Source organism: Pipistrellus hanaki (genome assembly GCF_964339955.1).
Source record: "Pipistrellus hanaki genome assembly, chromosome: 15".
Lineage (NCBI taxonomy): Eukaryota > Metazoa > Chordata > Mammalia > Chiroptera > Vespertilionidae > Pipistrellus > Pipistrellus hanaki.
Window position 1 is genome coordinate 14,428,257 of NC_140517.1, and position 20,368 is coordinate 14,448,624.

The 20,368-nt window shown below is 44.7% G+C and overlaps 1 protein-coding gene across 2 annotated transcripts in view; it reads left to right on the forward strand.

The window, feature by feature from the left end:
* The window catches only part of PKD1L3 (polycystin 1 like 3, transient receptor potential channel interacting), a gene marked incomplete at its 5' end in the record, with an annotated part of 79,073 nt that overhangs the window by 25,009 nt on the left and 33,696 nt on the right, over nt 1–20,368 (forward strand). For both annotated transcript variants that reach the window (XM_084906680.1, XM_084906679.1), the window contains 12 exons: nt 1,137–1,385; nt 3,676–3,780; nt 6,892–7,068; nt 8,353–8,480; nt 8,611–8,737; nt 9,761–9,889; nt 10,337–10,568; nt 12,077–12,270; nt 14,924–15,154; nt 16,082–16,183; nt 16,447–16,625; nt 19,600–19,746. In XM_084906680.1, coding sequence (XP_084762806.1) covers nt 1,137–1,385; nt 3,676–3,780; nt 6,892–7,068; nt 8,353–8,480; nt 8,611–8,737; nt 9,761–9,889; nt 10,337–10,568; nt 12,077–12,270; nt 14,924–15,154; nt 16,082–16,183; nt 16,447–16,625; nt 19,600–19,746 — 2,000 coding nt within the window. The remainder of the gene's footprint in view (nt 1–1,136; nt 1,386–3,675; nt 3,781–6,891; nt 7,069–8,352; nt 8,481–8,610; nt 8,738–9,760; nt 9,890–10,336; nt 10,569–12,076; nt 12,271–14,923; nt 15,155–16,081; nt 16,184–16,446; nt 16,626–19,599; nt 19,747–20,368) is intronic.

Genomic DNA, 20,368 nt, shown 5'->3' on the forward strand with positions numbered 1-20,368 from the left:
CCATTGATTTCCAGAGAAAGTGGAAGGGAGGGGGAAGAGAGAGAGGGAGAGACATCTATGTGAGGCACATTCATTGGTTGCCTCCTGCACACACACACACACACACACACACACACACACACACACACACACACACACAGTTCCCCCTACTAGGTAGCAAGCCTGCAAAGAAAGTATGTGCTCTTGACCCACCCTTCAGTCTGCGGGCCAACACTCTATCCACTGAATCAAACCGGCTAGGGCATAGAGTCTTTTATATGCCCCAAACCTAACCACTTCCCATTATCTTCACCACTGTCACCCCAGGCTCAGCCTCCATCAGCTCCCGTCTGTACTTTGCATCTTTCTCCTACCGAACTCCCTGCTTCTGTCCTGGGCCCCTTTCTGTCCTTTCTCAACATGCGTGAGAGGAGCCTTCACAGCAGAAGTCAGATCCAGCAGCTGCTCCTCAAAGCGTCTCCCCTCCCTTGTCTTCCCAACTCATTCAAAGTAAAATCACACTCTTCTCAATTTCCTGACACAGGAGATGCTCTCCAACCCCCTTCCCTCATTCCCACTCTACCCCTGGATCGTTTTTTGGGGGTTTTTGGGGTTTTTTTTGGCTCCCCTCCTACCATTTTTGCTCATCCGGCTTTTTTGTTCTTCCGCAAACAAACAGCAGGCTGTGGCCTCAGGGCTCTTGCACTTCTTAAGTACCTTCCTCCAGAACACTGACAGTTTTCTCTCTCTCATTCTCAGCAAAAGTGCCCTTTTTGGCATCTGCCATGCATTAGTGACCACGTGATGCAATGTGTCTCTCTGTCTCTACCACTAACGTGGACCCTCAGTGAGGGCAAGGACTTGGCTCACATTGTTCATTGCCGTCCCCTCACTTCCCCATGCTTAGGACATGGTAGCTGTTTCATTATCATTTATTGACACTAAATACACACGGGACATTGTGCACCTCAAAGAGGGTGATATCATACGCCACCTCCTCCAGACTAGTTGAGCACAGGGTCTTTTTTGAGATAAGTGTTTATTAATATCTCAGGGCCCTGGGAGTTCCAAAGCAATTTTGGAGACACCGCCTTAATTTTCATTATTTGGTTAAAATCAGACTTAGCCTTTTCCTTTTAACTATTTTTGTCTTTTAGTCCAAGACCCTGTGCCATTCTGTCAGCCCATTTCCTTCGGTCCTACCCGCCGTCACACAGCAGGGACCGTCAGTCACGCCTGTGCCTACCGGCCTGCCGCTCCCTGCGATGGCGCAGCTCACCAGGCCGGCGTCTGGAGCACAGGCTGGAAAGGCTCCGGTGGGATCAGCTTCAGGCCCCACAGAGGACACACATCCAGGCGTCTCCGCCACTCATCTGCACGCATCGCTTCAGAACACGTCCCATCAGGTGAGTGAGGAACGTGGAAGTCACAACTGGGTACTTTCATTACATGGAAATAGCACTTTTAAATATACATATATAATTGATTTCAGAGAGGAAGGGAGAGATAGAAACATCAGTGATGAAAAAGAGAGTCCATTGATCGGCTGCTTCTTGCACATCCACCACTGGGGATCGAGCCCGAGACCCAGTCATGTGCCTGACCAGGAATCGAGCCCTGAACCTCCTAGTTCATACGTCGATGCTCACCCACTGAGCCACACTGGCTGAGCAGAATATACCCCGGAATGCCTGACAGACAGACATGTATCCCGATTAAAAACAAAACCAAAGCAAGTCCATGCAAACACTCCATGTGGGGCCTTCTGCCTATTTCAGTACTCACGGTCTTATTACGTAATGCTGCTATGTTAGTGCTCCGGTGGGGAGGAACCCACGTTGGCCTGCCCCACTGTCTGAGCAGCAGCAAACCCCTCGGCACCTCCTCCAACTCACCCTTTCAACTCTCCTTTCACCTTTGTTCCCCTTTCAGACAAATGGGGGGAAAGGCAAAGCTGCTTTAACAGTGTTGACTGATGCCGAAACCGGTTTGGCTCAGTGTATAGAGCGCCGGCCTGCGGACTGGGGGGTCCCAGGTTCGATTCCGGTCAAGGGCATGTACCTTGGTTGCGGGCACATCCCCAGTAGAGGGTGTGCAGGAGGCGGCTGGTTGATGATTCTCTCTCATCAATGTTTCTAACTCTCTATCCCTCTCTCTTCCTCTCTGTAAAAAAAAAACAATAAAATATATATATTTTTTAAAACAGTGTTGACTAAAGAAAGCCATCCTGCTTCTCCCTGTTGTTTTGGGGTTTTTAAAACACAAGCCCTGCCTATGTGCAATCTGACATTTTCCTATTAGAAAGGAGTCCTATTTTCTCTGGATCTGCTGTCAGTGCTAATGGAAACCGGATGTTCACCGTTGTCTCCGACAGCATTGTGTTCTGCCGAGGGGAAAGTGATCTACAGCAGCTTAAACAAAGAGTGTTTGCTTGCCTTAATCAGAGAAAAATTTGAAGGATAGAATATCCAAAGAGTCTCCAGACAAATTATTAGAAATATCAAGAGAATTTAGAGATGTTACCGAACATCAGATCAGTATATACTAAATGAATTATATTATTGCATATCAGCAACTATCAGTTAGAAGATTAGATTTAAAAAAAAAAAAAGATATAATAGCAAGTACCTAGGAATAAATCTATCCAAAGCTGTACAAAACTTCCAGTTTTTCTGAGTCAGTTCAGGCAACCACTCTAAGGCTTGATGAAGAGACATTAAAGAGAGGCTCAGTAAGTGGTGAGACCTGCCGTGGTTCAGCCCAGGTTACGCATTCTGCTCTGAAATGTCAGATAAGGCTGCAGCTGGAATGATGCTGAGAACAGCCTGACCAGCAGGCAGATGTGCAGCCAGGTGGCATCTGTGTGTCCTTTACCTTCACTCCTTCTTATTCACATCTCAGTCCCACAGCGTAAAGCCAAACTGTGCGGGCCTCAGTTCTGAGATCTCTCTGTAACTGACCCAGCCCCCTACAACCCTGTGAATCAGGAATAAGCCTATTCAATTGCATGGCCCGTAAGGGCGGGGTCTTAACTGACGAACTGCTCCAGTCCTTGAGCCAAGAGTACACAGTAGGCATTTAATAAGGACTTACTGAATACTTGATTGAATTAAGCTGTGAGTGGTTCTGTAGAATTCCAACCATGTAGTTGGTGTAAGCAGGTTGTCTCAGGGTTGGACTTCCAGTTCAAAACAAGTAGCCGCTTATGCTTTGGGGCCATGTCTAGTGTTCTGGGCTTGTTTGTTTTCTCAGGTTTCTGCCTCCCGGCTCCTGCCATGCATGCGGTATTTCAAGGACTTCCCTCGTGAACGTGAACTCTTGGGTTGAGGGAATCACCGTGGGAAACCTGAGGGGATAAACACACTTCTGAATAGAAAAGTTTTGTTGTTTTGAATTCCGGGTTTCCCACACTTTTGATCATGGCCATAGCCTTAAGCTTACTCTTGCAAATCTTATTTTCAGACTCACTTGTTCTTGGAGCAATCACTGTATGACCTGTTCTCCACTTTCTGTATGAAGAGGTGAAAATTCTATTTGCAGGAAAGCCTCTGAAAGCAACAAATGTTATGGAAAGCCTGTGATTCATAGAGCCTCTAATGTCATCAAAGATCAACTCTCACTAAAGCCATGTCTCAAACTACTAACGTACAGTGATTATATGCAAACAATTTTGACAAAAACCTTTGTTCCCAATAGGCCACAGATGAAATGGCATGCAACTTCAGCCAAGCGATTCAGAAAGCTTGTGAGGTGCTCCAGGAACTGACAGCCATTATCCCAGGATTCTCCGAGTCAGTGCAGGTAAGCAGAGGCTGGGAGGGAACAAGGTGTGAGAAAGGGGAAAGTGAAAAACAGAAAAGGAGAAAACGTATAATAAAACAGAAAATGTATGATCTGGAAATTGTACCCTGTATGGACTGTAGCATTATAAAATGCTTTGTGGAGACTCAATGGAAATATTAGCAAGTGTATTTGTACCTTTAAATCTGAGGATTGTGCCCTCGCCGGGTAGCTCACTTGGTTAGAGTGTTGTCCCTATACCCCAAGGTTGTGTGTTTGATCCCCCGTCAGATCCCCTGTTAGGGCACATACAAGAAACAAGCAAATGAATGTATAAATAAAGGAAATAACAAGTCACTGTTCTCTCTCTCTCTCTCTCTCTCTCTCTCTCTCTCTCTCTCCACCCCCCTCTCTCTCTAAAATCAATACATTTAAAAACTATATGTTAAGGCAGCTCTCTCTATGGAGCATGCCCAAGCCTTCCCCTTCCTCTCAATCCTTGACTCTCAAGCTTCAAGGTCCATAGCCTTAAGCTTACTCGTGCAAATCTTATTTTGCTTCTGTAACTTGTTTCTGGAGCCCATGACTTCTATAGCCCATTCCTTCCACCTCTGTGACTTTCTAACTAAATTTTCTCTTATGAAAAAAAATCTGAAAGGTTGTTAAATAACTGGATCAGTGGTGACATTCTCATTTATCACATCACTGCTTTTCTGACATATGTGTCAGGAGAAATCACAGGAGACAAAGACAGATCCGTGCCTTGCCATAGCAGAGAGCAACCTTGAAACAGGCATCAAAAACCCGTGCCCCCGTGATGTCTGCCTTCGTTGCAACCACGTTTGCCAATGTGACTTCCTCATAATTATTCATGCCTCTTTCTACTCCCTACACATCAATTAAGGCGGTCGGATTAGTAAGGATTTTAATTTTCTTTTTTCCATTTTCTGCATTTTCAAATATTGCAATGAGTACATAAATGCAATCTGTATTGGTTTATTTGAGAAAATTAGAACAAAAGCATATAAAATAAAAAGCATTCTCTAGATGTAATCACTATTATTAGATTAATCTTGATTTGCTGTGCATACGCTTCCAAACCTTTTTGATGCATCCACAAAGGTTGTTGGTTTGTTTTGTTTTAATAAAAACGGGGTTAAAGTCGACAAATTTTTCGGCCCCTTGATTGTTGTACTCAGTGCTGAGTCAGGGTATCTTTTCATGTCGGTACACATCAGTGAACTCCTTATTCTTAATGTTTGTTTGGATATTTTACCCTTGCAAATAGCCATCCATGGACATCTTATACCTGCATCTTTCAGAATACTGCAAATATTTCTGTGGGATAGAGTGCTAGAAACACAGCTGATGGGCTTTTCCATTTTCAATAGATGAAAAATTACCCTCGCGTCCTAAAAGGAACTATTTTACCTTCTCACCGTCCATCCCCCACCTTTTCATTTTTGTCAATTTCAAAGGCAAAAAAAGAAGCATTTTATTGATTACTAAGGAGGTTGAACATCCTCCATTGGATGTCTCTTTGTAAGAGAGCTTATTCATTATTGATATTAACCTTTTGTTGTACATGTTGCAAATATTTTGTGTTCATGTCTTATTTTTAACTTTATTTACTTGTTTACTTATTTATTTTTAAATCCTCACCTAAGGATATTTTTCCATTGGCTTTTAGAGAGAGTGGAAGAGAAAGGAAAAGACAGAGAGAAATATTGATGTGAGAGAAGCACATCAATAGGTTGCCTCCTGCACAAGCCCCAACTGGGGAATCGAACCCACAAATTAGGTATGTGCCCTGACTGGAAATCGAACCCGTCACCTTTTGGTGTATAGGACAACTCCCCAACCAACTAGCCAGCCAGCTAGGGCTTAACTTCATTTATTTTTTTTATACTTACTTTTGTTATTTTATTTTTCATAGTAGAGGCCCGGTGCACAAAAATTCGTGCACTCTGGGAGGTTCCTCATCCTGGCCCCCTGCAGTCCAGGACCCCTCAGAGAATGTTCGCTTGCCGCCTTAGGGCCTAAGCTAGCAGTCAGACATCCCTCTCACAGTCCAGAAGCCCTGACTCATTACCACCTGACTGTTCGCTGCTCCTTAGCTCTGCCTCAGAGGCAGGAGAGGCTCCTGCCATCACAGCTGCTCTCGCCTGCCCGGCTTCTGGCTGAGCAGAGCTCCCCCTGTGGGAATGCACTGACCACCAGGGGGCAGCTCCTACATTGATTGTCTGCCCCCTGGTGGTCAGTGTATGTCATAGCAACCTGTCACATTCCCCTGTTTGGCCGATTTGCATATTACCCTTTTATTATATAGGATAGGATATTTTACTTTGCAGTTTTCAATAGATGTAACTTTGAAAATAAAGAACATTTCAAAACAAAAGGAGTAGTACTTGCCATGACTGTTCAGTAAATAGCTGATCATTTGACTTGTGTCCCATGAGGGCAGCCTGCAGAAAGGAGAGTTGATGTTTTCTGTTTCATGTAGGACTTCTCCGTGTTCTCCATGTCAGGACTGTCTTGAATGCTTTTAAGGCCCTAGATACAAAAGCACAGTTTGCGCAATACTTCAGTCAGCACTCTTCTCTTCTGCATTCCCCTTTCAAGCTTAGTGGTATTAATTAGATATTTAATCTTCTTACCACTCAACAAGGAGTTATGTCATTTGCTTAGAGCAACCTGAAATACAGATCCTCCCCATAGGTGATATGTAATAATGTATTTTCCTTCCCTGCCACAGTGTAGCATTGCTTCTTATGAAAATGTATTTAAAATGTGTAAACAACACTGAACTCCTTATCAGAAGAACACAGATGTAAAACAGTAATAAACAGCCAAAGCCGGTTTGGCTCAGTGGTAGAGCATTGGTCTGCGGACTGAAAGGTCCCGGGTTCGATTCCGGTCAAGGGCATGTACCTTGGTTGCGGGCACATCCCCGGTAGGGGGTGTGCAGGAGGCAGCTGGTCGATGTTTCTCTCTCATCGACATTTCTAGCTCTCTATCTCTCTCCCTTCCTCTCTGTTAAAATCAATAAAAAAATATTTAAAAAATAAATAAATAAAAATAAAACCGTAATAAACAGTTCAGGAACGTATGTTTGCTTTTCAAAACTCCCAGGTCTATGTTGTCGACTCCCTGATTTACCCGAGTGGCCAACCACTGAAAAGCCCATTTCAAAACAGCAGCACTCCGGGCTTCCACATTCCTGCGACTCTCTGCCCCGGCCACTCCCTCAACGGTGTAGTGAAAGCTGACGCAGCAAGTGGGCCAAGACCCGGGCATGACATTGAGCAGGTGGGTGAAGTACATGCCACTGGCCAACTCTCCTTGGAAACGTTTAGTCTTGGCAGGTCCAGGTCTCGCACGGCCTCTCCCTGGACTCTCCCAGCGCACCGCTGAGTCTGCAGCACTGAAGACCCTGCTTTGTGGATCCTGTCTGGGTCCTCCTCTCTACCCCAGTGAGCCCAGCCTGCCTACTGCCGTCATCCGGTGAAAAGACCGTAGCGACGTGCTTGGCTCACAGTTAGCACTCAGTAAATTGTATTTGCTGTGCACATGGGGAAATGTCCTACGTTATTAGTCACTTGGGAAATGCAAATCAAACCGCAGTGAGCTGCCACTTCACACCTAATAACAAGTGTGGGCAAGGAGGCAGAGAAAATGGAACCTTCGTGCAGTGTTAGATTGTAAGATGATACAGCACTTTGCAAAGCAATGTGTCAGTTCCCCCAAAGGGTTAAAAATATAATTACCATGTGAGCTAGTAATTCTACTCCATGGGATGGGTCCACATGTGTCCACCTAAAACTTGTACAATCATGTCCATAGCAGTATTATCCAAATGGCCAAATAGCAAAAAAGTGGAAACAACCCAGATGTCCACGATCTGATGAATGGATAAATAAAAAGTGGTATGTCCATAAAATGAAATATTATTTGGCAACAGAAAAGAATGAAGTACTGGTACATACTACCACCTGGGTGAATCTTGAAAGTATTAAGACAAGTGAAGAAGCCAATCTCAAAAGGCCATGTATTAAGATTCCATTTATGTGAAATGTTCAGGAGAGGCAAATCTATACACTGTAGATGAGTGGTCACCTAGGGATTGAGGAGATAGGGACAGAAGAATGGACAGTGACTGCTACTAGGTTCTGGGTTTATTTTAAGAGAGAGAAAACTATTCTAAAATTAGATCATGGTTCTAGTTGCACAACCCTGTGAGTTTACACACAAAAAAATCTTTGAATTGTATACTCAAAATGGGTGAACTGTGTGTGTGAATTTCATTATAATAAAGCTCTTTTTAAATATTAAAAAAAAACAAAAACCTATCATAAGCAGATCTAGGGCAGCTTATATCATGTACATATTTCTTTGGGGGCCCTTAGTGACACAGAGGATGACGACCTTTAGCCAAACTACAGGTACTTCCTATGGGTTCTCTCCAATGAATGTCACCTCCCATTACATCATTGTCAAATCCCTGTTTCCCTTCCAACCCCCTCAAAATCATCATTTCACTAACACAGTGCCCTGAGGTTACACAAGTCACATGATATTTCCCTCTAAATGCAGGTAGAAAATATTCTGGAAAAGTCCTTGATGGCCCTTGGGGAGATCCAGGAAACATTTCTACAGAAGCATCCATTTCCTGAGTCTTCGGTGACTTTGATCTCTTCCATTGCTACCCTGATGCTGAGCAGGTAACATGGGAAGGAGGGAGGAGGGAAGAAGGAAGGGAAGAAGAAAGGAGGGAGGGGGAGTTTCATGTTAGGTTTTTGACCTTTAGAGAACATACATAGATCAATTCCCACTTCACTTCTGTTTCATTAGCCAAAACATCTCAACTTTGCCTCTGAGCTCTTACACTCTCGGATACCCAGCTCCCATGCGGTTGGCCTTCCCATCAGCTGCGGCTCTGGAGGAGCTCTTGAATAAACACCCAGGAGTTAATGTTCAAGTGAGTGTGAAGCTGATTCTGACCAGAATAAAAGTGAGATTTGGTGGCTGTAGGCATATGGGTGACAAGAATGCACCATGAAATGTAAGCTCACAGACCAAACGAGAGAAGGTTGTGTGCTGTTAATTTCTGTTTTACACTGGCAGGATTGAAAGCCTCTGAAAATGATCCCGGATAGAGGGGGGAGCATTAAACAAGCTTCTGGATTTAACTAAGTTTCTGTGTTATGATGTGAATTGATTCAACTCTTCACTATTGGTACAAAGCTGGGAATACCTGAATAATCACTGATTCAGTATACCAACCTAGTCATATCAGTATATTGTATTTTTTTTCCAGCAATTACCTAACAAACAGAAGTAGGATTGCTGCCTTATCCTGAAGAACAGAATACTTACTTCCTAGTAAAATGAATCCTCGGGGTATAAAGATGTAAAAATAATAATAATTCTGAGGGTCACAGTAAATGACTCATCTTTAACTAATTAATTCTTTCTCATATGATCCTATATAATAAAAGGCTAATATGCAAATTGACCGAATGGCAGAATGACCAGTTGCTATGACACATACTGACCACTAGGGGGCAGACACTCAACTCTGGAGCTGTCCCCTGGTGGTCAGTGCGCTCTCACAGGGTGAGCGCCACTCAGCCAGAAGCGGGGCTCATGGCTGGCGAACCCAGCAGCAGTGGTGGGAGCCTCTCGCCTCCGCAGCAGTTCTAAGGATGTTCACCTGCCGGCTTGGGAAGGGGGCCTAAGCCATCTGTCGGGCATCCCCCAAGAGCTCCCAAACTGCAAGAGGGCACAAGCCAGGCTGAACTCTCCCCCTCCCCCCGGAATGCATGCATTTCGTGCACTGGGCCTCTAGTCTTATAATGAGAGGTATTTCATTTGAGATATTAGCAAGGGGGGAAATCCCAACATTTACTTTAATTTATGGTATTTGATTACCTATTATTTACCAGGGTGTTATTTATAAATATTTTGGTAATGGCTGAAACTGGAGTTTTCTTGTCTCTAGATAACAGGACTAGCTTTCAATCCCTTCAAGGATTTTGATGACAAGAACATTGTTGGAAGCGTCGGAAGTGTGGTACTAAGTTCTAATCATAAATTGCTCCAAGTCCGTGACTTAATGGAGGATATTGAGGTATGTATGACTTGATTACTAGGAAATAAAACAGAAGGGGCTAGGAATTCCTGGAGAAAAGCACAGAAGGCAGCAACACCGTGAAGGAAGTCATTGAAAATTCATGGGAGTGACATTGTTTCGTTAACACCTTTACTTAGTGACTTGTACAAACTTCTCCTTAGGAGAAGTCATTTTATATCTTAGACTATTACCCTTTCTTAACCCCCGACACTGTGTTACCTACTAAAATTCAAAGAGGAAGGCTTAGCAAGTTTCGTCCCATTATCCCTATAAAGGAGACTGACAGGTGTCGGTCAATGGGCTATCTTAAATTTGAAGAGTGGTGTGCAGGAGGCAACCAATCGATGTGTCTTTCTCACGTTGATGTTTCTCTCTGTCTCTCCCCCCTCTCTTCCATGCTCTCTAAATATCTATGGAAAAAATGTCATTGGTCTCTCGTTCTAGATCATGCTCTGGAGAAATGCAAGCATGGAAACCCACCCCACCACCGTCAACATGAGTACGGACTATTTTACCATCACGGTGAACGTCACTTCCCTGGAGAAATCCCTGATCGTGTACATAGAGCCCGAAAGTCCCGTTTCAATGACACTCTACCTGGGGTTCGAGTATCAGCCTAACCACACTTCCTTCCACCTGAACATGACGCTGCCAAAGACTCAGGTGCAGCAGAGAGGTAAGCCCCCTCTCGGGGGTCAGCAGGTGACCACAGCACTTTGAAATGCATGTTTTCCTTTTCTTTTTAAATTAACCTTTTTTTTTTTTTAAGATAATTGTATATTCACATGCAATTGTAAGAAGTAAAAACAGATCTTATATACTTGTCACCCAGTTTCTCCTAATGCTAATATCTTGCTTAACTGTAGTGCAAGGAAATGACCTTGACCCAATGCACTGATCTTATTCAGATTCCATTACTTTACACAAGCACTCCTGTGTTTGCGTTTAGTCCTATGTACTTTTATCACATGTATAGATAACATGTGACCATGAAATGCATTTATTTTATTTATTTATTTTTAATCCTCAACCAATGATATTTTTTCATTGATATTTAGAGAGCATGGAAGAGAGGGGGAGAGACAGAGAGGAAGAAACATCAATGAGAGAAAGGCATATCGATTGGTTGCCTCCTGCAAATGCCCCGACTGGGCCTGGGGATAGAGCTTGCCAACCAATCAAGATACATGCCTTTGCTGAAACAGGTTTGGCTCAGTGGATAGAGCGTCGGCCTCCAGACTGAAAGGTCCCAGGTTCGATTCCGGTCAAGGGCATGTACCTTGGTTGCAGGCACATCCCCAGCAGGGGGTGTGCAAGAGGCAGCTGATCGATGATTCTCTCTCGTCGATGTTTCTAGCTCTCTATCCCTCTCTCTTCCTCTCTGTAAAAAAGTCAATAATATATATATATATGAGCTACCCTTTGCCTTAAAAGATGTTGGGGAAATATAATAATCAGAACAGATAAAGCGTGTTGTAGTCTCACTCATGACAATTGATCCATATTGAACAAGCTTTTTCTTGCTCTCACTTAGGCCTCGCTAATAGACACAATCACTTTGTAAGTGACCGGTCCCTTTAGATAAAGCCCCTGAGCAGCAGCTGTCCATGCTGGATGCCAGCAGTAAGCCCTGTCTCTTTCCCAAGTGAGAACATGCACTCCCTGCTGCTGGCTGATCTAGGCAGTAATCTCGTGTCATTTGGAGCTGGGAGAAATCTTAGATATTCTTTCCTTTAGACTCCTTGTTTGAAAGGTAAGTAGAGATGTGGTGGCTTAACAACCACCCGTGACAGAGCCAGGCCTGAAGTCAGGCCTCTGGCGTGCGGTCCAGGCTCCTTCCTGGACCCACTCTGCTCCTGCCCTCACTTCGTCCTCGGGTCTCTCATGTCACCTGGGTCTTCCATCTTCTAATCTCAGTGTGTGATGATTTCATTTTCCTAAAACTCTTAATACATCTAATTCCTTAGGCCTAAATGTTCATTCATCAAAGGAAGATGGTTTTTTTACCGCAACAGGAGAAATCCAGAGCCCCGGATTGTATTACTGGTCATTTTTTAAAGAAATCATTTGCGACTCCAAGCGTATTACTTTGTAAAGTAAAATAACTGCAGGCCCTTCAGAAGAAAAGGTTAACAGTATCTTTCTCCCGCGTGCAATGCAATTAGCACTCTCCTTTATTCTCAGATGAGGAGTACACGTGGGTGCTGACTCCGGGGAGTCTGCACTATGGGGCCGGCATCTACTATATAACAGCGCTGCTGAATAAAAGCCAGGAAGATGCTCAGCGGACTCCCACCCTGTTCTCCATCGTCACCGCCCTCACTCAGTGCTATTTTTGGGACAGCCACAACAGCACGTGGAAGAGCAACGGATGTCAGGTAAGAAGCCGTGCCGCTTCCCTGCCTCTGTGCTACCGTAGCTGGCATTGAACACGGTGCCTCTGTCACCTCAGTTCCCTTCAAAATCCTAGGAGGAGCCCTGGCCGAGTGGCTCAGTGGGTTGGAGCATCACCCCATATACCAAAGGGCTGCAGGTTTGATTCCTGGTCAGGGCACATGCCTAGGTTGTGGGTTCGATCCTTGGTCAGGGTGTGTATGAAGGCAACCAATCAATGTTTCTCTCTCATATTGATGTTTCTCTCCCTCTCCCTGCCACCCTTTATTCCCTCCCTTGCTTCTTCTCTTGTTCCCTCCCTCCCTTTCCCTCTGTCCCTTCCTCTCTCTCTAAAAATCCATGAAAAATCCATTCTTGAGGATTTTTAAAAAGCAGAAGGGAAATAGATCAGCTGGGAAGAAGGACGGTTGTGCGTAGTGGGCTGGGCAAGAGTCTCTCTTTGGAGCAGGCTGTGCTTCATATTTGTGATTTCTTTCTCAAGCATTAGTCCACTGTGAATGTGACAGTTCCAGGTAAGGTAAGAAAAGCAATATATGGAAGCCGTTCACGCCTGCAAGCATTAAATATGTTGTGTAAACTGAAATGAACTTCTGCTAAGTGAAAGAGGATTTTTGTAGTGAAAGAAGCTAGCCCATTCTTCTCCCCCTCCCCTCCCCCCGACTCCCTGGGGTCTGCCCACTTCACAATGAGCCTGGTTTTCACACCGTGGTTTGGTGAGGTCCTGTCTGGGACAGGTCCTGGTCCCCTTGCACAGAGTGTGCTGCAAGGTTCTGGAAAGCAGGAGGCTGCTCTGAGCCCTCTGAGAGGGTGTCCGGATGGGGACCAGAAGGAGAGGGGTTCCCTGGGGACCCACAACATTCAGGGCCTCAAGCGGTGGTTTCTGGATGATCTGGTGCTGCTTCCCAAGCACATCCTCAAAGCGGAAGCTCATTTGTGGAGTTTCTGTTGCCGTAAACCTGGCCGGGCCTGCGACCCTGAGATCCTGCCTCTCACGGCTCCAGGGGAGGCAGTGCTGCTGGTCAGGGAAGCCACATCCAGCAGCAGGCTCTCCCCTGGCGGGGCAGTGGCCCTGATGCAACAGGCCTCAGGATGTGTCTTGCCTTCTTGAAGCCTCCCTAGTGTTTGGCTCTGTGAAGGGAACAGAGCTGCGGAGAACAGATGAGAGTTCCCCCAAGGGCAGAATAGAGGTGGGGCGATCAGAACTTCACTTGTGCCAGGCAGAGAAGTCGGTCATAATGACACTATTGTAGACTTTTCATCTGCAAAACCAAACATGGAATGGGTACCTTCCATTTACGCGCCTAGTAACTTTTCTTTAAATCCTCACACTAAGATATGTTTTTATTGATTTGAGAGAGAGAAAGAGGAGGGGAGAGAGAGAGAAACATTGATGTGAGAGAGAAACATGGATCAGTTGCCTACCATTTGCTCTCCGACAAGATGGAACCTGAAACCTAGCTATGTGCCCTGACTGGGAATCAAACCCTCCACCTTGTGGCCTATGGGATGGATGCTCCAAGCAACTGAGCCACTTGGCCAGGGCCTACTGACATTTTAAACAAAAATTTTTATGAAGAAATGTTACAACATATAGAAAGTTATAAGGAATGATATAATAAAAATCATTACACACCACTCAGCTTTATTACAAAATTAGGACTCTGTTTAGATTTGTAGAAACAATAAAACACCCAGGAATAATCTAAGTGGTCTGTATATCCTTCACCAATTCCATTTCCTTCCTCCCCACAAAAGGTAACGGCCGTCCTGAATTTGGTGTATTCATCCTTCCACCAAGTATTTCTTTTTTTTTTTTAAATATATTTTATTGATTTTGTACAGAGAGGAAGTGAGAGAGATAGAGAGCTAGAAACATCGATGAGAGAGAGTCATCAATCAGCTGCCTCTTGCACACCCCCTACTGGGGATATGCCCGCAACTAAGGTACATGCCCTTGACCGGAATCGAACCCGGGTCCCTTCAGTCCCCAAGCCGACGCTCTATCCATTGAGCCAAACCGGTCTTGGCAACCACCAAGTATTTCTTGAGCATCTGCTATTGAGCATCCTTGCCAGGCCAAGGCCAGGAGCCAGAGATGCAGGGATGGATGGGTCAGTGTCCTCATGAGCTTACGTCCCAGTGAGGACACTGACAGAAGCGGACACATGGTCTCTGTGCAGATGGCACCAAACGATACAGATCCTTCTGTAACTTGGTTTTCCACTCAGCGTTTACCCGTGGTTATATCCATCTTGCCTGTTGTGTAGTATTCCATCCGGTTGCCTCTACTCATCTCTTTACCTGTGTGTCTGTTCTGCCATTAGCAGGCATACAGGGGTTCCCGGTATTTTATAGTTCTCCGCGGTGCTGGCAGAAGCCTTCTTTTCCATGCCCCCTTGTGCACATGTGTGAAGTTCCCTGGGCTACACAAACAGCCCTGGGACTGCAGGAGTCCGAGGGTTTGTGCTTCTCCGGCTTTGCCAGATGTTGCCCACGCGCTGTGCACATGGGTGATGCCCGTTTACAGCGCCAGCAGCAGTGAATGGGCGCCCCGGACGCTCTGCTCCCACTCTGAACGGCCTGTGTTGATGTTCCACAGCCCTCCGTCAGCATCAGTGTCTCTCCATTCTGCTCCAGGTCGGGCCACAGAGCACAGTCGTGCGGACCCAGTGCCTCTGCAACCACCTGACCTACTTTGGCAGCGACTTCTTCATCGTGCCCCGGACAGTGGACGTCGGAGACACGGTCAGGCTCTTCCTGCGCGTGACCAACAACCCTGTTGGGGTGTCCTTGCTGGCCAGCCTCTCGGGGTTCTACCTGCTCCTGTTTGTGTGGGCTTGGAGAAAGGACCGGGCAGATATGCAGAAGGTGAGGAGGCGTTTGATTCCAAAAGTTTTGCCACAGCGGCTTGAGTATGTTGAGGTGGCGGGGGGGATACTTTTATTCCAAAGAGGCAGGTCCCGTGGTTCCAAGTAGCAGAGAAACTCAGGTGTGAGTCTTCTTAAATTTCTCTTTATATCTATTCTCTCAAGGCCTAGGAACTTAACCCTTTATATCCTTTTTCTTCTTTTAGCCTAGGTGGAATTCTCATGTGATTCATTTAGGAATAGGCCAAAAGAAAACATGTAGAGAATGTAACTAAAACCAAATGCATGTTTATCTCACTTTAGACATTGCACATGAAAGTTATATGTAAGTCAAATTATAATTTAATGTAATTGCAATATATAAAAAAAAATCCTGTAAGAAATTTTTTTTTTGAAACAAAAAATGCTTTGATGGCTGCCTGTTCTTAATTCCTATTCTATTTCTTTCTTGCTCTTGTGTTTTCTTACACTTGGAAATTGTAGAACGCAATTCTACAACATGTTCATTTTTTTTGTTGGCGTGGGTATAGGAATGCCAGTTTTAGTAAATAAAAATACAGGGCGCCCAGTTAAATTTGAATTTCACATAAATAGAGAATGCATTTTTGGTGTAAGTATGCCCAAAAATTATTCAGTGTTTGTCTGAAATTCAAGTTTAATTGGATGTTTTATATGCTATCTACCTGGGGGGGGAGGGGGGGGAGCGGAAATATTGAGAGGCCCAAGGCGTGGTTGAGTCTATGACTATTTCATTGTAGAGGCATAAACCCTGGTCTTTCAGCCCGTCCCCCTTATCACTTAACCTGGGTCTCTTACACCCCCCTTTGCCGTCCAGACCATGGCGACCCAGGCCATGCTTCCTCCTGCTCCTTAGCTCCGGGAGGCTGAGTAAGGTCAGCCCATTTCCTTGGTTCTGCTCTTCCCGCAGGTGAAGGTCACTGTCCTGGCCGATAACGACCCCAGCTCTCAGTGCCGCTACCTTCTCCAGGTCTCCACTGGATATCGAAGAAGGGCCTCTACAACAGCTCAGGTTAATGAAACAGATGTCCCTCACTCACTGTTCTGTCCCCTGCCACGTGAGCTACCACACACTCTGATATCCCGGCATCCCATAGCAGTTCCGGGGGATCACCGAGGGCTCCTTCCTAGCCCTCCCCTGCAAATCTGAAGAGCCCTCTGTCCTTGTCTGAGATCCCAGAGACTTCATCTCAGTCCAGTGTCTATGCCTTTCTCCTTGGGAATAAACCCAAAGAACCAGATAGCCACGTTAGGACTTCCTGTGTCGTGTCTCAGGTGGTGGCCACCCTGTACGGGTCGGAGGGACGGAGTGAGCCCCATCACCTGTGGGACGCCCAGAAGGCAGTCTTTGAGCGAGGGGGGCTGGATGTCTTCCTGCTCGGCACCCGGTCCTCCCTGGGGGAGCTGCACGGCCTCCGGCTCTGGCATGACAACTCGGGCGCCAGCCCCGCCTGGTAAGCACCTGCCGCACGCTGGCTGGCGGTGGGTTCAGCTTGTCATCGCAGTAAATAACAACAGTACCTTGAGCCAAGAAGTCACAAGTTAGATTTACATTTCAAAGCTGTCTGTAAAGAAGAAACCCTAGAAACCAATGTGGAAGTTAACAATATGATTTTTTGTGGACTTAAGAATGATAGATGTTTTATTTTTCTTTTCATTAAATGTTGTCATGGTGTGTACAACAAATAATCACAAGGAAATTCTGCCCCAAAGTACCACGAACTAAAGGTATCTCTCATATGAAATGTAATATATTCAAAGAGTAAATTTAATAAACAGCTATATCTCGAATACTGTGCACTGGGTCAGAATTAAGAGCTTCAGGAGAGGAAAGGTGGGATGAAGAAGTGGTGTGTGCCTAGGGATGTTCGGTGATGAGTCTGTGCTGGGTCCAGATGGTTCTGCCTCTCCCTCCAGCAGCACCGTGAGAATGAGGGGAGGGGAGTGGAGAAAGTAGATGGTGAAATGAATAATGGGTGAAGATTATTGGTTTGCTGGGGTTAGGAAAAATGAAGGGAATGAAGTCAGAGATCCAAGGCTCCAGTCCTCAGAGGCATCGGTCCTGAATACCGGCCTCTCTGAAAAGGTATGCAGCTGCCCAAAGTCAGGCTTGCCCTACTAGGCTAGACCACGAGGCCGGAAGAGCCTGATCATTTGCTTACTGTTTCCATTCTGATCTGCATCTACAAATCAGTTTGCACACCATCATCTCAGTTGCATTTACAAAGGCCAATAATAAGCACTTGACAAGATGCTCAATTTCACTAATCATCAGGAAATGCAAATTAAAACCACGGTGAGGTAGCACTGAACACTCAGGAGCATGACTAAAATTAAAGTCTGACAAAACCAAGTTTGGGAGAGGGTGGGGCACGCTCACACAGCACTGGTGGGAGTGTGAAAGGTGCAGCCACATTGGAGAACAGGCTGTCAGGTTTTTTCTTTTTTAAATATATTTTATTGAATTTTTACAGAGAGGATGAGAGAGGGATAGAGAGTTAGAAACATCGATGAAAGAGAATCATCGATCAGCTGCCTCTTGCACATCCCCTATTGGGGATGTGCCCACAACCAAGGCACATGCCCTTGACCGGAATCGAACCTGGGACCCTTCAATCCGCAGACAGACGATCTATTCCCTGAGCCAAACCGGTTTCAGCAGGCTGTCAGTTTCTTGTACAGTTAAACACACTTGGACCATATGCCCCAGACATTCCGCTCCTAGATAAATGGGGGGGGGGGGGGGGGGAATAGGTCCTTCAAGACTTATACATGTATATTCATAGCTGTTTTATTGTTAGTAGCCCAAAACTGGAAACAACACAAATGTCCCTCGGGTGAGTAAACAAATAAAAGTTAGTATATTTATTAGATGGAGTTCTACTCACCGACGAAAAGAACAATCTGCTAATACATACAACATGGATGAATTCCTAAAAGCATGCTGACTGAAAGAAGCCAGGCTGTGTGAATACATACTGTGTGGATCACGTGTATGAAATTCTTTTAAAAAGGAAAACGACAGAGACAGAAAGCAGATCAGAGGTCACCTAGGGGCAGGACTGAGCCTCTGTTCTGTAAGAGAGGCAGACGGATGCTTGTCAAGGTGGCCGAGCACCCTCATGTATGGAACCGGGAAGCTTAGAGGACACACACACACACACACACACACACACACACACACGCTGGACTGTTTGTAGGTTCTAGGACCTGCGTTCTGGTGTTCAGGACATGAACTCCCTGAGGAAATGGGGTCAGCTCTGGCTTCTTCCTTTAGTTCTTGCCTCGCAATGAAACAGAATCCACTGGCAGGGCAAGATCACTTCCTCTTTTAAATTATCTGATTTGTTTTTTATTTAAGTATAATTGACATACAACGTATTGGTTTTAGGTATACAAATATAATGATTCAATATTGGTATATTTTGCAAAATGATCATCATAATAAGTCTAGTTGCATCTATCACCATACCTAGTTACAGAATTCTTTTTCTTGTGCTGAGAAATGTTAAGATCTACTCTCTTAGAACTTTTTAACACGCAGGTCAGTATTATTAACTACAGTCGCCACGTTGTACACTGTGTCCCATGACTGACTTGTTTTATAACTAGAAGTTTGTACCTTTTGACCCCGTCACCCATTCCCCCCAAATCTCCTACCACTGGCACCCACCAGTCTGTTCCCTGTACCTATGAGCTTTTCTTTTGTTTTTGCTTTTAGATTTCACATATACGTGAAATCTTATGGTATTTGTCTTTCTCTGTCTGACTTATTTCACTTAGCATTATGCCCTCAAGGTCCATCCATGACAGTTTCGTTCTTTTTTTGTGTGTGTACACCGTATTTTTTTTTAATCATTTATTTATTTATTTATTTATTTATTTTTACATATTTTATTGATTTTTTTTTGCCCCCCTCCCTCCCTTCCACACATCCCCTCCCTCCCCAGAGTTTTATGTCCATTGGTTGTACTTATATGCATGTATACAAGTCCTTCGGTTGATCTATTATCTCCCCCAGATCCTCCTCCCCTCCCTGCTGTAATTTGACAATCTGCTTGTTGTTTTACTGTCTCTATATCTATCTTTTGGTTCATCAGTTTATAATGATCTTTATTATCCACAAATGAGTGGGGTCATGTGGTGTTTCTCTTTCATTGATTGATTGGCTTATTTCACTCAGCATGATGTTCTCCAATTCCATCCAGGTTGCTGCAAATGATGAGAATTCCTTCTTTTTTATGGCAGCATAGTATTCCATTGTGTAGATGTACCATAGTTTTTGGATCCACTCATCTGCTGAGGGGCACCTGTTTTTAAACCCATTTATCCATCAATAGACATTCAGATTGTTTCATAAGATTGCTTCTTATTACAGCACCTGAATTGTGCCCCCTCCCTAACATGGTTATCTTCATTTTACTATAGGTATGTAAACCAGGTGATTGTCGGCGACCTGGCAGGTAACAGGAAATGGCATTTCCTATGCGATTGTTGGCTGGCCGAGGACCTTGGAGACTGTGAGCGTGACCGCGTCTTCCTACCGGTGTCAAAGAAGCAGCTCTTTTCCTTTAGGTATCATTGGGAAATGATGGTGTTTTCCATGTCTCTGAAGCTCTGTTCATTTGTCTTCATCCTTTACTCTTTCTGTTCTTCAGACTGTATAATTTAAATTGACCTATCTTACGTTTGCTGATTCTTTCCTCTGCCCACTCAATTATGTTTGTGAGCCTCTCTACTGAATTTTTCATTTCACTCAGCGTATTTTTCAACGGCAGACTTGCTACTCTGTTCTTTTTAAAAAGAAATTTATCTTTATTGATGTTTTTATTTTGTAAGATATCATTCTCACTTTCCTTTAGTCCTTAAAACATAGTTTTCTTTAGTTTTTTTTTAACACACTTAAAATGACTTGAAGTCTTTATCTAGTAGATCCAACGCCGTGGCTTCCGTAAGGGCCATCTGAGGAGGAGGGTGTCTCTGGCTTTACAATCTGGAAATGGAAGTAAATTTTCCCAAAGAGAGTCACTGTCTCTATTTTTCCAGGGCTGTCTGCTTATACCAAGATTCCTTAAAAGGTAGTCCAGGAGCAAATATTTTATGAATGCCTACATGTGAAGTATCCATGGAGAATTGCCTCCAACACTGCCTTTGTTGTTATGTCAGTCTTTTGTCAGTCTGGCTGCTATTCTTTTAA